The sequence below is a fragment of the Podarcis erhardii genome (assembly GCF_964252035.2).
Source record: "Podarcis erhardii genome assembly, chromosome: 8".
Lineage (NCBI taxonomy): Eukaryota > Metazoa > Chordata > Lepidosauria > Squamata > Lacertidae > Podarcis > Podarcis erhardii.
The window spans coordinates 28,899,579-28,916,170 of NC_138499.1; the positions used below are offsets into that span (position 1 = coordinate 28,899,579).

General features: G+C 38.4%; 1 protein-coding gene across 2 annotated transcripts in view; it reads right to left on the bottom strand.

The window, feature by feature from the left end:
* WWP1 (WW domain containing E3 ubiquitin protein ligase 1) overlaps positions 1-16,592 on the bottom strand; it is a 46,983-nt gene that overhangs the window by 18,424 nt on the left and 11,967 nt on the right. Inside the window, exons 3-9 of one of the 2 annotated variants that reach the window (XM_081874116.1) lie at positions 12,406-12,547; positions 10,519-10,643; positions 8,886-9,023; positions 8,733-8,796; positions 6,169-6,332; positions 2,030-2,369; positions 493-588 (exon numbers count right to left, since the gene is read on the bottom strand). In XM_081874116.1, coding sequence (XP_081730242.1) covers positions 493-588; positions 2,030-2,369; positions 6,169-6,332; positions 8,733-8,796; positions 8,886-9,023; positions 10,519-10,643; positions 12,406-12,547 — 1,069 coding nt within the window. Of the gene's footprint in view, positions 1-492; positions 589-2,029; positions 2,370-6,168; positions 6,333-8,732; positions 8,800-8,885; positions 9,024-10,518; positions 10,644-12,405; positions 12,548-16,592 lie in introns of both variants that reach the window. The other variant, XM_081874115.1, reaches the window with a different exon arrangement.

Below are 16,592 nucleotides of genomic sequence, written 5' to 3' on the forward strand. Positions count from 1 at the left end.
TTTGAGTTAATGTACCTTAGGAGCCACATTTATGGGTCTTTAAAAAATAAAGATACATCCGTGAGCAATTTTTTTGCATCTCTGCTTCTAAGGAAAATGATTAAATACAGTCATACCTCATGTTGCATTTGCTTCATGATACTTTTTTTCAGGTTGTGTCCCGCGGCGACCCGGAAGTACTGGAAAGGGTTACTTCTGGGTTTCGCCGCTCGCGCATGTGCAGACGCACAAAATGACGTCACACGCATGCGCAGACACAGCAAATCATGACCCGCGCACGCGCAGATGCGGGTTACGTTCAGCTCATGTTGCAAATGGGACTCTGGAACGGATCCCATTCGCAACCAGAGGTACCACTGTACAAACATTTATTTTATTAAGGAATTGCACAGAAAATTCCATAACTAACACAATCCTCTAAAAAAAAAATCAATTTGTGTATTTAGTAAGTAAAATGACACACAGCAAGTCAACATACAACTTATCTATTACCCTGGTGGCAAAGGCTGCGGTCTTTCCCAGGTTGTTGTTCTTGTGTTGTGATCAACGTAATAGGTTCTACCATGAGGATCCTTTCTCTGTTCCCATCTATAAAAATACAAAAGAGGTAAAACACCATTAACAGAAAATAGTGTTGTCACTTTCTGAAAGATTAACTTAATGAATCTTTCCTTTCAGGAATGCTCCAATGCAGTTAAGGGGGCTCACTTTCTTCATTTTCAGGAAGCAGCTTCCATTCAAACCATTTTCTCCAAAAAGAGCATTTTTTCATCTGCATCAAGGCCTTTTGAAGTCAATTTGGAGGACTGGATCCAAATTACATTGTTCAAGTGGCTTTCAAATGGGCTTGCTTTAACGATGAATCAGTTTCAGGAGGCCTCTTTGAAAGTGTGTTTTCCACTGCCAAACAGTCCACTTTCAAAGGAGGTTGCTGTAACCACTAGTCAGCTGACTGGAGGCTAGTGGCCTCTTTTGAGCTTTGACAGCTGTCAATCACCTGGTGTCATTATGACTTGAGGTGGCTAGCAGGTGGGTGGTTGTGCACAATTGTCATGGTCAGCCCACAAGTGGCAGGGGATATAAGGATGCAGCCCACTGGCGAAAATCAATTCCCAATCACTGCTCTACGCAACTGCAAGCACTGACCATCTTTTGGTCACGCATTTTATATACAATAGGTTAGATCCAGACAAAATTGGCTGAACTTAGGTCAAGTTAGACATGACTTAAGTCACATTGATTTTATTGGGAATTAAGATAAACTAACTTAATCTAAATCCAATTCAATAAGATACAGGAAAACGAGGACCACTATGTATCAGACTCAGATGCCAACTCTGTCCATATGTCTGCTCTGCAACATTATTTCAAGACTGAATAATGTTATCTAGAACATTCATTCTCCTGTTCATCTTCCAACCTGATATGTGTCATCATTTGTCAGCAATGCTCTTCTGCATTCTACAAAGGAAAAACATGCTAGACCCTATGCAAAACAATAAATGGGCATAAATCTTAAAAACTAGTTAAAAACTAGTGAGACAACTCTTTAACCATCCTGGTAAATAACCTTAAAGTGGAAATATTTGAACAAAGGAACTTAAAACATAAAACCACTGACTTACAATACATCAAGAGGATCAATGCAGTCACTTGTGGCTTGAACTGGGATGATGGATTTTAATAACACTACATGTTTCAAGTGGCTTATGAATACCAGGATGTCTGTATTATCAACAATTTTTTTGTGAATTACTGCTCTTGGTTACATATCTAATACGCTATCTGTACTTTCTAAATTTCATTTTCCTCTGACTTCAGTGTTCATGATGTAATATGATGAAATGGACAGCAATCCATTCAAGTTTATGCCATAATAAATTGGTTAGTCTTTAAGGGTTCACCAGACTCTTTGTTACCTGAACCTGTCCAATAGACAACTAAGGGAATTAATAACATTTCTATATCTAAGGATAACTTTTCTGGTCTAAGCATTATTATATTATTAATGAAAACAAAACCCACATACCCTGGGGGCAAAGGTTCTATGCTGTTGCTACCAGGCTGTTGCCTTACAGTTTCCCCAGACACAGTTGAAGAGTCTCTTGGTTTCGCTGCTTCTGTAGTTACATTACTTCTTGTACTAGAAGATGCAGTATCTGTGGGAGCAGCAGCATCAAGCCCAGCAGATACACTGGGAGCAGTTGTAGATGTGTTGCTTTCAGAGTTGCTAGTAACTTCTGTTGCTAAAGAAGGTTCTACAGCAGCTGGAGTACAGTCTACAGATGTAGAAGATGCCTCACCAGAATCCATAAGAGTTTCAGAGGCAGAATGATTATCAGTCTCCATCATAGTTGACTCACAATTAACTGGGATGCAGAAAAAGAGAGCATATTGTATTGACAACATAAAGTTACATCCTGAATTTTAAAAGATAAAGGAAAATTGATGTCATAATAAAACAATAAAAATATTATAAAAATAAAAAGGCAACATTTAGATGCCTGGTGTAAAAAAGATGAGACCCATAAATGTATTAGTCAGATTCTTCTTTCCTCCTCAGGCTCCACAAACAATGTTTTTACTTCACTCGAAACTAAGTAGTAGAAGTTTATTATTTAGCTTGTTTGTTTATGAATTGCTTCCTATTAACTACAGTTGTACCTTGGTTTTCAAACGCCTTGTGACTCAAACGTTTAGGCTCCCGAACGCCGCAACCCCAGAAGTGAGTGTTCTGGTTTGCAAACTTTTTTTTGGAAGCCAATGTTGGAATTCTGCCTCGGTCAGAGGAATGTGCCTACCTCTCCAGGCACCGGCTGAATTCCTTTTGACCTCCCCCTGCGACTCCCGGAAGGTAAACAGGCGAGGTCTGTATCGGCGATTTTTCCCAGACGTGAGAAAAACACACCACTGCTTCTCTCTCCTCCCTGCTACCCCAGGGAGGGGAATCAGACAGACAGAAGTGTATCTACATGCTTTTATTTCTGTCTTTAGCAGCCATACAGATAAAGATGTCTGCACTCTTTACAACAACAGCAGAGAGAATTAAACTTCACCCATGTACATCCTGTACAGGTCATATGACACACACTGAGCTAACGTCCGGTGCTCAGTACGGAGAATGGACTGCCCCTTTCTTGCCATGGTAACAGTCACAAACATCCTGTCTGGCTTTCCAGCCACCAGCAGCTGGCTTAGCTGCTGCTTGCTTCTGCATTGCTTCTTTATGGTAACAGCCGAATGTCCGATGCGACTTCCGTGGCTTCTGATTGAATGCAGGAAGCTCCTGCAGCCCATCAGAAGCCGCGCCTTGGTTTTCAAAAGTTGAACGGACTTCCAGAACGGAACCAAGGTACAACTGTATCTCAAAGCATTTCCACAATACAATAAAAACATATATAAAATAATTACATATGCTAAAACTATTTCCAATATCCTCAACTGGGATAAAAGTTTCCCCCTAAATGGCTTGTTAAAAGAGAAAAGACTTTAACATGTGACAAAAACCCCACTATAGACAGCACCTGTCTGATATATAATGGGAGGTTCCAAATGGACCTCCTGACAAGATAGTATCTGCAGGATGTCCTCTCCTGCAAAGCATAGTGGTCAATGTGGTATAAGAGATGAGATGGGAGTATTCTTGTTCCATGTTGTATATGGCTTTATGCATCAGTTTCAACATGCACGTAGTGTGGTAGCAAATTGGCAGCCACTGCTATTCTTTACATACGCAAATAAGAAGAGCCTGCTGCATCCTGATCTCAAACAGCCAACCAGATACCCATGGGAAGTGTGCAAGCAGAACCTGAGCACAACCGTATGCTTCCCACCTGCAGTTCCCAGCAACTGATAGTCAGAGGCATATTGCCTTCAATAGTAGAGGCAGAACATAACCACCATGAATTTGTTTAATCCTTTTTTAAAGCTATCCAGACTGCTGGCCTTCACTACCTCTCATGAGAGCAAATTCTACAGTTTAACTATGTGCTGTGTGAATAAGTACTTTCCTTTGTCCTGATTCTTCCAACATTCTACTCCATTTATAGTTCCAAGTTCTAGTATTATGAGAACGGGAGGGGCAAGGGAATTGCACCTAAGCATACACAAGACTGCAGTTCCAGTAGTAGGTAAAGGTAAAGGTAAAAGGCCCCTGGATGGTTAAGTCCAGTCAAATTTGACTATGGGGTGTGGCACTCATCTCCATTTTCAGGCTGAGGGAGCTGGCGTTTGTCTGTGGACAGCTTTCCGGGTCATGTGGCCAGCATGACTAAACCGCTCTGGCGCACGGAAATGCTGTTTACCTTCCCACAGCAGCAGTACCTATCTATCTACTCCCACTACTACACTTTTGAACTGCTAGGTTGGCAGGAGCTGGGACAAAGCAACAGGAGCTCACCCCATCACGAGGATTTGAACAGCTGACCTTATGATCTGCCAGCGGTTTAAACCACAGCACCACCTGTGTCCCACAGTACTGAAGTAATACTAATACTAATACTAATACTAATAGCCAATAGGCACTTCTTTAGATGAAATCACTGGTAACTATTGATTTTTAATCCAGTTTATAGTACAATTAACATGGTCATACATTTTTTAAAAATTGAGATGGAAAGACCTTTTATTTTATTTTCAGCTTGTACTAGGGTTCCCATGTTTCAAAAAGTAAAATTCCTGACCCCCTCCCTCATAGTTATTGAGCCTTTTTTTTAGAAACCACTTGCTAGGTAAAGGTTTAAACAAGAAATTTAGCATTGGCATTAATATCCTTTTCACTGCTATCGCTTTGCCAAAGAAGATGTTTAATTATCCATTGCAAAAGATGACTATTTCTAATAATGAATCGTGTTTTCTTGGAGATCACAACCCACTTTCTTTTTTAGCCACCCAAGCAACAGCTCAGGGCACTGCCAGGGAAACGACGGGTGGCAATCCAGTTTCTGCCAGCCCCCTTCTGTGGGCTTTTTCTTGGTTCAATCCTTCAAAAGAATTCAAAGCAGTATGACAATTCTACACTGTTGAATGCTTTCTCTGAATTTAGAAAAGCAAAACTGTTTCTTTCTATTCATTAAAAAAAGATAACATATGTATGATGTTTCAAATATTATTGTTTTGATCTGAATGTTTGTACCAAGCAAGCAGTTTAAGTTTGCCTTTCTTGGTTATTTAAGTCTTAATTTAAATAAACAGGGTAGTATTCAGGAGTGTCTGTTCACTGACAGAAGGGAAGCTTTCAACTGTAAATCTTTTTCCTCCCTGTACATACTGTGCATCCTCTACATCTGTTTCATAAGCTTGAGGGACCCTCCAAAGCAGTTTAGGGGTTTTTTTTGAGGGGTGATGCAGGGGGACAATCAAAATTGCCTCCCTGCACATTCCACTGACCAATTTCCTTCTGTCAACTGATAGGCAACACTGGAGATCACAAACAGCCTTCTTTTATAATTTACTCTCTCTTAGAAACAGATTGCTTATGATTAATAATTTAAAGTAGGTAAAGAAATAAATCAAACATCCTTCTTTCACTTTCAGCACACATTCCACAACAGCTCTTCCTCCCCAAAAGCTGCTTCAAATGGCCAGGAGATTCTTCAGAACAGTATTTGAAGCAGCACGAAGGGGGGAAATGGAACACCACATACATGTAAGTTAGAGGTAGCAGTACAGATCCTTAGCTCCCTTAACCACCATAGTCCACTGATGTCATGATGTTAGGCGACCCAAATTCAAAGGAAACACTCAGGAGTGCACTCTAAAGTGTGCTGTTTTTTTGTTTTGTTTTGCTGAAAACTGAAAATGAAGGTCCCTGCTGAAAGATGCTCATAGTCAGTGCAAATCCACTGATCTGCAGACACTACAAACCCCACTTTCAGCACAGATTTACTCTGGCTGGGAGCTCATGAGTGAAACCAATTACAAGTGCATGCATTTGATGCAAAATCTGAAAGGTGCCAAATGCAAGTCCTGGCATGCCAAAGAACAGTTGGGAGCACACAATAAGACTAATTATTATTTTTAGTGAAGTTTTTACCTGCACCACATCTGATTTCATACATGAAAATGCTGCCATAGTCCAGACTAGCTGGCACACTACTTCCTATAATTAATACGGAGTTCCCTGAAAAAAAGATAATAATCAAGTAGTCGAATAGGCTGTATTCTTACCAACGTCATCAGACTGGCTTGTAAGTGGTTTTGGTGCTGGGGTATTTTTGGGTCTGCTTGCAATATGAGGAGGAGATGGTGTGCTGTCTCCACTGTCTCCATTAACTGCATGTATAGGGAATGAGTTCTGTACTACAGAGCTTGATGGTGTTTGATTGTCTATTCTGTTGAAAACAGCACAGAAATATTGTCAAAATAAGTATTTTTACATTTGTTACACATATTTGTGCTAAACCTACAAAAATTATTAATGGACCCGAATAAAACTTGCAAGAATATAATTAGGATGAGAACAGTATTCATTTTATAATTCTAGACAACATCACACATGCCTCTCGGGTGGTCTTCATTTGACCACCTCCCTTCAAGTTCCTCCACAAAACTCACCTTTTCCAGGAAGCATCTGAAAACTATCCCACTCCCAATTTCTTTTTGTAACTAAGCCAAAGCAAAAGTAATGGACATAATCACATATTATTCCATATGTACCCTGTCTTCAACCCTTAAAAGGGTTGTTTCACTATCTCTATTTCAGATAGCAAGCTCTTTACATAAGAGCCTCTCATATCTATTCTTTGCAAAACACCATGTTCATAGATACACTATATAAATAAAAGTATTGTGCAATATGATGCCAGTCAATTCTGTTGCATTGATTGCAAGTGATATTTGGACAGTCATTAAATGGATTCCAGCTCTTCTCCACCCACTCATAGTGACATTATAATTTAGTTAGTTTTCCTAATGTAGATCACTGTCTGAGAAAACTATCAAATGCTATTTGAAAATAAAGTTTTTAACCAACTGGGAATTCAAAGTAGCCTTGTCTGTAATTAACTTCAGTTTAACGGCTAACATTATCAATAACAATGCTGGATAATAGCTGATTAGACTCAATGGAGAAAGCTCCAGTATCTGTCATTTTAGTGGCAAATTCAGTCTTGTATTTAACTACTCACCTGGTTGCCATTGGAGACTGGGGATTCCATACAAATAATTGCATAGAATTCCATCTTGGTGAGTGAATAGTTTAGCAGAGGAAAGACAAACCTCTTACTTCCTTGTCAGCACAGAAACCAATCTGTCTATTCCTCCTTATCAGCCCACTGCATTTCTGAGCTGGATGCACAGGGGGTGATGTTCCTTCCCACAGCTCCAGCACAGAAAAGGGACAGAGTATTTCTAGCCAGCAAAAGTGTTTATGTGCAAGTAGCTCACAGCACAGCAGAATCACCAACTGATCTGCAGCCAGAACAGGTGGCTGCAAGAATCTGATACTTGATTACTTTCCTGCTGGGTGTGCATAAACATACATCCCACAGTAAATCATGCAGAGAAAGCAGGAGTGGGTTGGCTAGCAGAGAGAGAAATGTTTGCCTTCTGTGGTATTACTTTTTTATTTTTTATATATACACACCACTTAATGCCAAGATGAGTGGTTTGAGACAATTAATGAAATGCAACAAAACTGACTGTAGTTTTTTCAATATTTACAGTTTAGAAACACTGCTTAGACTTTAGTTTTAAAAACTTGGACATCTCAGAGCTGATGGAAGTTGAAATACTGTGGCTAAGAAGGAACACCACAAAACTAAGTTAGTTATATGAATCTTGAAATATGGATTTCACAACCTATTCTTATCAAAATAATTGACAAAAATATTGGGATAGGATAGACACAGCTGCACAAATATAAGATAGGGGACACCTGGCTTCCTAGCAGTACATGTGAAAAAGATCTAGGGGTCTTAGTAGAGTCAACACTGTATGCTGCAGCAAAAAAAGCTTATGCTATTCTAGGCTGCATCAACAGAAGTCTAGTGTCCCGACCAAGGGAAGTAATAGCACCACTCTATTCTGCTATGGTTAGACCACACCTGAAATACTGTGTTCAGCTCTGGGCACCACAATTTAAGAAGGATATTGACAAGCTGGAAAGTGTGCAGAGAAGGACAACAAAATGATCAGAGGTAAGAAACCAAGCCTTGTAGGAAATGGTTGAGGGAGTTTGATATGTTCAGCCTAGATAAGGGGAGACTGAAATAAGATATATGATAGCCATCTTTAAATATCTAAAGGGCTGTAGTGTGGAAGATGAAGCAAGCTTGTTTTCTCTTGCTCCTGAGGCTAGGACCCAAATGAATGGATTCAAGTTACAAGAAAAAAGATTCCGACTAAACATCAGGAAGAACCTTCTGACAGTAAGAGCTGTTCGACAGTGGAACCAACTCCAAATGTGCCCATGGGTCCAAAAAGGTTGGAGTGCCCTTCTCTACAGAGCATATTATTGGATGCATTCAAAATAAGCAGATGAATAAGTTAAATAAAATCTCTTTCTCATAGTAGAATGAGTCAAAGTAAATGCCCATCCCCGAAGTAAATGCATATTCTAAAGCAGATTTATTTTTCAGTAGTGCACTTCCTTTCTTACTCTTACTGCAAAACATCCCAGCTGAACTCTGAAATGCAACCTGATATTCTGCAATACAAATTCAGTTTTATGACATTTTAGTAAGGTGATTATACTGTTACCATAAATAGTTTTCTTTAAAGAAAACTCTGACCTGGAAGTGGTTCTTGCGGATGTTTCTCTGTTTTCATGTAAAGCATCACCATTTTGCTGGACTTCTACTAAACAATAAGAAACAAAATTAGATATTTTCTTTTTTATACCATGGGATATTAAGGTTAATTTTATTTTCCCCAGTTTAACTTACTGGTTACTAGTGAACTGTGGTTTGTGAGAGATTCTTGTTCAAGCACCAAACCATCAAGCACAATTATTAGTTCTCCTGTTTGCACCAAGCCACTCTTGTTTTCCAGTGAGAGTTTCAACTGTTCTTTGACTCTTTCTACTATAAGAAAAAAATATATTTCAATGAAGCAGTCACTAGAAAAAAATAATTGCTATATATTTTTTTTTAAGTAGGCTTGCATTAATACTTAACTTTTCATTTTAATTCTTTGGAATGATTGATTCAAATATCAAGATTACACTGCTACAGCATGATTTTCCACATTATTTAGATGCTTAACAGAGAATGCTACTGTAGAGTATAAGGGAGAATCCATGGCCGGGTACTGTCATATCTAAGCCTTGCCAGCCACAGCAGGAGTTGGACAGTGGCAGGAGCAATTGATCTAAATAATTCTAAAGTTCTTGGGTTTTGTTTTGGGTTGTTTTTTTTTTTTACCTTTTTCAATTTCTCTCTCATTAGTTCCTATAGGAGAGAAACTCACTTCATCAACTCCAAGGCTAACATAGTTTTCTTCCTGTTGTGGGGGTGTGCTAGAGGTATGGGGGGCATCCGTGGACCCTATAGACCCTATAGATCAAACACCCCCCTCAATCCAGCCCAGCATGCCCTCTTGCTCATGGTGCACCAGCCAAGGAGAAATGGCAGGAGTTCACTGTTGAGGTTTCCATAGGCATGAAGAGCGTACGAAGTCAGACTTTCCATTCTACATCACTTGGGACATATTTCCAGGGACTATACAACTGTGCCTTGAATAGTTCATCACAAACTATGCCACACAATTCCTTAACAGTTGTGGATCTATTTGTGCCTACACATAACCAATATGTAGATATAAGCACCCACCCACCCTGAGGTGTGTGTGTGTGTGTGTGTGTGTGTGTGTGTGTGTACACTTACAACAAACAAACATATATACCTGCCTAATCAGTTACAGGCTGGATTCAAAAGTTCTACAAACAGAAGGCAACTTGGGTAATTGGGCATTCCAACCCTTCCTCCACTTCTGCAGTTCTGTGATCCCCCACAAAGTCTCTCCTTGGAGTTTCAGAAACTTTCTGTAAAGTATTGGATGCTTCATGTGGGGTTGTACTCAGTGCTTTTTTTCTTTAAAAATGTTTAGGGGCACTCTCATTTTCCTACTCATATTGAAATACTGTCCCTTAATGAGGCCAAACTTAGACTCACAAAATGTTTAGGGGTATGGGTTCCCCTGCATCCCCCCCAAAAAAAGCACTGGTTTACTATAAATGGGAAATCTCTGAAAATGTGGTTGGAGACAGCTTGGGGCTCTTGCTCATGCAAGACGCATCAGCCTAATAAAATGAACCTTCATAGATTTGCTCATTCCAATTTGCTTTATGGGTTATGTTTTATCAATCATAACATTCCTACAGTCACCAGCAAGGTCAGTTTATGTGGGGTGGGAGAAATTATGCAAGATCAAGTAAGCCTTAAGCCTTTATATATAGCTACAATATATGTAACAATTGGAACATCATCTGCAGTTAAACATATATATTACAAAAACCAAGACACATTTTTGTATAAAGATTTTGTTAACTAATGAAATTTAAATAAACTGGAAACTTACATCTTCTATCATGCATTTCCAAAGCTTGTCTAAGATCTACAGTGGCTTTTCCTAACAAAGCATCAGCTTTTAAAGTATGATGGCTCCAAACTTTAAATTCCAAAGTGGTCTGCGGAGTCACATTCCTATAAACAACAAACAAGTTTCAATTCCTTTTTCATCATGGCACACTGCAGTCTATCAGTTTCATCATATTCAACGTACAAAACAACAGCTAGACCTAAATAGAGTTTAGACATAAATCTGCATTATGAAGTTGAACAGCTGTTTTTAATAACAGTCAAATTTGTCAATGTTGAATCTCTCCCCCCCCCCCCGCCCCCGCCCACTGAAAAATGCAAGTACACTGCTCTGAAGACCTCTCCCCAGTCTAGGCACCCAAGTCTAATTAAGTTCCAGATATATGCAAAAGTCAGGATATTACACAGTACAGCATCTACACATTTTGTTTTGGCACAGCTTGCATCAGGTTGGAATCCCATAGCAGAAAACACAGGTGGCAGAAACATGCAGCATCTCAGCTTCTAGTTATGCTTAGTTTGCACCTAGAGGGAATCATGTGAATAAAATTGCCAGTTTGAAGAGAATATTTAGAAGGGCCAAGTGCTTGTGAAACAGTCAAACCACGTATTTCCCAGACCAGAATCCTGAAAGCAAGTCTACTTTTTTACAAGCAAAAGCATGGATAAAAGTCTACTGAGTCCTGTATTTACGGAAAGGAAAGGACAGAAAAAAACCTGAATGAGCCTGCATTTATTGTGCCTGGGTAACCCAGCCAGATAGGCAGGGTATAAATAGTAACACTGTAGTAGTAGTATAAATAATAAATTTGTTGTTGTTGTTTAAATAATAAAGTTGTTGTTGTTAAGTGTGTTAAAAGACATTAACATAAAAGTAATTACAAAAAACATTTGAAACTCAAAAATGAATACAATAAAACAAACAGAAAAGAAATTAGAAACATAATGGGAAGGAAGATAAAGTTGTTCTTTAACAAGTTGTAGATTTTTATGCTTAGACATTAATGTCATAAATCATCAATTTCATACTGATTTGGGCTACATAGCCTCACCTAATCTTTCCTGAAACCACACATTTTGTTACCTATAGATTATTATTGGCTCTCTATGTAGCCACTGTGAACTGGAGGAATATAGCCAATGTTCTCTGACCACATCATTCATTGCATAGCTAGTTATTCCATACTGGGTGGGCAGGGGTGTAAAAAAATGGAAGCCCTCCTTATCCATAAGTTCTTTCCCCTGTTAATGTTTCAGTTCTGATACAAACATCGAACATACTTATCAGAGTGAAGGATCTCATATTTTTCTGTGTACACAGATCTTTCAAGAAGAGCAAGAGACTTGGAGCAGTCCCAAACACTACACCTGCTGGTGCTGAATAATATAGTATTTTATATTATTTAACAGTATTTCATATTATAGCACTTAAAGTAAAGCACTTAGATTTATTTTTATTAAGAGGTACAGGTAACTTACATCTTACGTGGAGATTATGTTTCTGGCCATTGTGTGCAAAAGCAAAATTGAGGAAAACCCATGATATGGCAGCTTGTACTCATGCACTCTCCCTGCAGCTTCACATCCCATCCACCTTCCTCAATCTTTTTCTAGCTGCCCCATGGAAAGGAAGAGAATGGAGGCATAGAGGGGTTCTTGCTGCCCACCGGCCCTTCTTTTGGCCTGTCCCACCCACTTTCTATTTAATTAATTATTTCCTGGCCAAGTGTGCCAAGCGAAATAAACGTAAGATGCAAGTTTCCTCCATAAAAATCTTGTAAAATAATAAATGCATCTCAGCGAATCATTATCCCACTGCAAGGAAGTTGTTCACAATAATAAACGTTATGAAGAAAGATCTACTTACACAGTCAACTGTTCATCCCATTTTGGATTTGAGGAACTGTTAGATTTAGACGTTTTCTTAACTTCACTATCAGCTACTAGTTCTGTATAGATGGCAGTTCCACCAAACCAGTTCTTTTTTCTTTTCAGTTTGGCACTAGAAACTAACAAAAACATTGCTTATAACCACTGGAAAACATTTCATATTGTACAATGACAAACATATCTATTAAATAATCAATTGAAAAAACAATGTTTGCTTTCTCAGCTTCTGCTGAAAAATGTAGCAGTTCAACTCAATGTGTACTCAATGACAAGTGAAGAGGCATAGCCATACAGTTCAACCCCCAATAGGTCACTGCAACAGTACAAATACCACCTCTTAAAAAAATGAAAGAATAACACTAAAAGTATCTGTATCACACTACTCTTCCATTGTTCTTAAACAAATCAAACATCCTCTGGTCTCAGAAAAGGCAGAAGGATAGCAGAACTTTTTTAGGCACCAGGGGAAAAAAAATCCAGATAGGGATGGTACTAAGTGTGCCTTCCTGGGACAGCATTCCATAAACAGGAAAGGCCGGCCTACCATCTTCTGCACCTCCCTCAGAGGGGACACACAGAGAGAAGGAGCTTCAACCTAATGTTCAAGTACCCTATTTCTGGCAGTTTTTAAAAAAATAAATCAAGCAGAACACATTTCATCTTTCATCTTAGGACAAAAACACTGCCAGGGGCAAGAGGGGATGGTGTGGAATAGCAAAAAGTGCAGATATTTTAAGTGTATGGCTATAGGGGAATACTACTTCTGGCTCTCAGGAGCTTTGGTTTAATATTCAGCATAACTCATTTACAATGTCAATATATATACCTATGATATGCAGTGCTTTTTTCTTTAAAAAATGTTTAGGCGTACTCTCATTTTGACTCAAGAAAATCACCATTTTATAGTTCAAATCATGGGAAATAAATACAGTAAATGGACAAAAGTACAAAGATTCACAAAATGTTTAGGGGTATGCATACCCCTGTGTATCCCGGCGGGGGGGGGGGGGCACTGATGATATGTATACAAACAAACAGGAAAGAGCCACTGTATCCTTCAGAGGCACTGTATAACTCGACATTTTAAAAATTATGGGCCAGTAAACTATTATGAATCCAATACCCACATGGGCCATTTCAGTACTAACATAACAGGGATTAACATGTAGTATTTGATTCCCCCAGACCTATTTTTGAGCATGACACCATCAACTGGGCATCACTGTGGCAAAACTGATCATAAATTTAAATACACTTCTAGACTAAACAATAGATTATGCTGTTCCGTTTCAAAGTAAACTCCAGCTAAGATCTAATTAAGTTATACATGAGATGCTCAAGTTCTTAAGGAAATAAAGTTCACCTCCCTCTTGTTTCTCAGTGGCCCTGTATTGCTTCTTTTCTGTCACCACTCTCTATCTGAAGAGTTTGTTACTAGGGAGTGACTGACAAACTATTATTTGTACTTGCCATGCAAACCAGGATTAAAACACAGATTGTGATCCTGGTTAGCAGATCAAGCACAAATTACAGTTTGCCAGTTTTTATATAAACAAACTTTGGTTTGCCAAGAAACAGGAAGTGACTTAAGTATTTTGAGCACATAAGGGAAGGAAGGAATACACACATCCAAGGCTCCTTCTAGGCTTGTTCTCATAGTGCCAAACCATGTTGAATTGTATACTACGTACTGAGCTATTTTTGTTATATTAGGAAAATAGAAAAACTGAATAAAAACCTGAGTTTTGAAATCATATGCCATTTAAGAAAGTCTTTTTTTAAAAAAAAAAAAAAATCTTTTCATTCTTTCCCTAGATGAATTTCTGTGATCTAATTCAATATTTCCTATCCACTCAATACTTCATCCTTTGCCTAAGGTGAGCCGAATATGGAATAAGTGAATGAACAGATGAAAAACACATTAAACTAAAAGAAATACAAACTACCCTATATTTCATATAATTTATTATTCAGGTGACAGAAAAGATAAATGGAGGAAATGGCAATGAATTGAAATAGATAACAAAGTTTGCCAGTCTTCCACACCAGAAAATGTGAAGACCATTGTTATTCACATAAAGCCTTAAGCAAACAATATTCACTCTACAGTGTGCTTAAATTGCTTTGCCTTCTTCAGTCTTGACTGCAACAGTCAAGCGAAGTGCAGAAACATAACAGCACTGTTTGTGAAGAACCAATCTACATACAATAATAAAATATACCATGGATGTTATCTAGAGAAGCAAGCTAATAGGTGTTGCGGGCTCATATTTTTTTTAAAAAATGGCTGCATTCATAACATTAGTACTGTGTTGATTTAGCATAGATTAAGAGGCAGGGGCATGCTGTATCTATAGTATATTTATATTCACCCCTGTACTTTGGTAAAGTACCACCCACATGTATAAGACGCCCCCTATTTTGGGGGATTCAAATTTAAGAAAATGTGGGAGATGGCACAGAGTTGTTGAGCTTTTTTGTGGAGGATTGCCCAGAGTTCTTGTGCTTTTTGGGGGGGGATTACGTAGGGTTGTTGAGCTTTGTTTGGGGGGGGGTTGCCGAAAATCCACACGCGTCCCAAAATCTGCCTCATGTCTGTCCCATCGCCGGAACAAACTGCCAATCGCCCACCCAATTGCTACAGCGTCAGCCGATCAACACCAGCCATTGACGCAGCAACCAATAACACGCCTAACAGTTGCTGACAGCCACGGCAGCAACCAATCAAACGTCCACCCTATGCACTATCCATGTATAAGATGGTCCCCACTTTTTGCATAATTTTTAAAGAAAACAAACTAGTCTTATACACAGAAAAGTACAGTATTACAAACTATTAGGAGCACACCTCTCATTTTCCCTTTTTCACAAATGTATAACTTGACACTGCTACTTATGTATTGTTCATTATCTATTATATTTTAGTATGTATTATATATTTCTTATTATTATGAATTGTATTTATATAATTTTTAATTTTTGTATTGTGTGGATATTATGGATTTACATTATCTTGTTTATTATGTTGCAAACTGCACTGTAGCGTTTTGATGAAGGGTAGTATATACATTTCCTAAATAACAACAGTTTACTGGACAGCAGTAGTTCTAGTCTATTGGAGTTAAATACAGCAGGATTACACTACTGGTGAACCCTGAAAGCAACTATAATCTCAGCCACTGTTCTGTATCAAATTAGATTGCTTTTTAAAATGGAAGATTTCAAATGCAGGGTCATTCAGCAGAAATTGGCAGGGAGGAAGAAGGATTGTTGGACATCTCTAAAACTAGAAAAAAAATGTAACTAGATTTCCTGCCCATCCATGCATACCTTGTTACATCATTTGTGAACTTCAATGACATGGAGTTAGTTACCAGTCAAAGGCTCAAAGGAGTGAAAGGTATTTGGCCCCAAGCCAACTGGGCCTTTCAGAAGTTGCTGTGTTCTTGGCTTCTCAGGAGACCAAAGAGCTAAATAAATGTAGGCTGACAATGCCAGGTAAAATGACATCTCAGACTGTTACTGTTTCAGAGTTTTAAAGTACTCTTGAGGCTTTGCAAGAATTACTTATTGGATTTGAGGCTCGAAAAGATAACTTAAAGCATTTGTGTCTATTGAGGTAATATATGTGAAGTTCTCTGATTATTCTAAAATGCTATACAAATATTTGCCTTTTTCAGCTAAATAAGCTCTCAAAGTAATATACAAAAGTAATACAGAGTTCACTTATTACACTTACATTAATTAAGAGATCTATCTTCCAGTAATCTCATGTTTAAAGGATGACCACTGAACCATCCAAACAAGCTATACTTTCCTGGTTTCCCAGGAACATTGGACTATTGCTGTAATTTTATGATTTCAATATAAACAGACAACAGTGCTGGATGAAAAATTGCTTCACTCCTATACACAAGATGTTTGTGGGAAATGACTGTCAGAATCCGAGACCAGGGAGAAGAGTCAGTAGAAGAAAATTGGAAGAAATTTAAAGTTTATTTACAGAAACACTGTAAAATTAAGGAATGTTAGAGGGAGGTTGGAATGAAGTTAAGTGGTTTTAGCAATAATGTTGTTAAGGGGTACATAAAAATGGATTGTTAACATGTAAAAATGTAAAATTATAATTTATTATGATAAAGTATCAAGATAAATGCAAAAAGG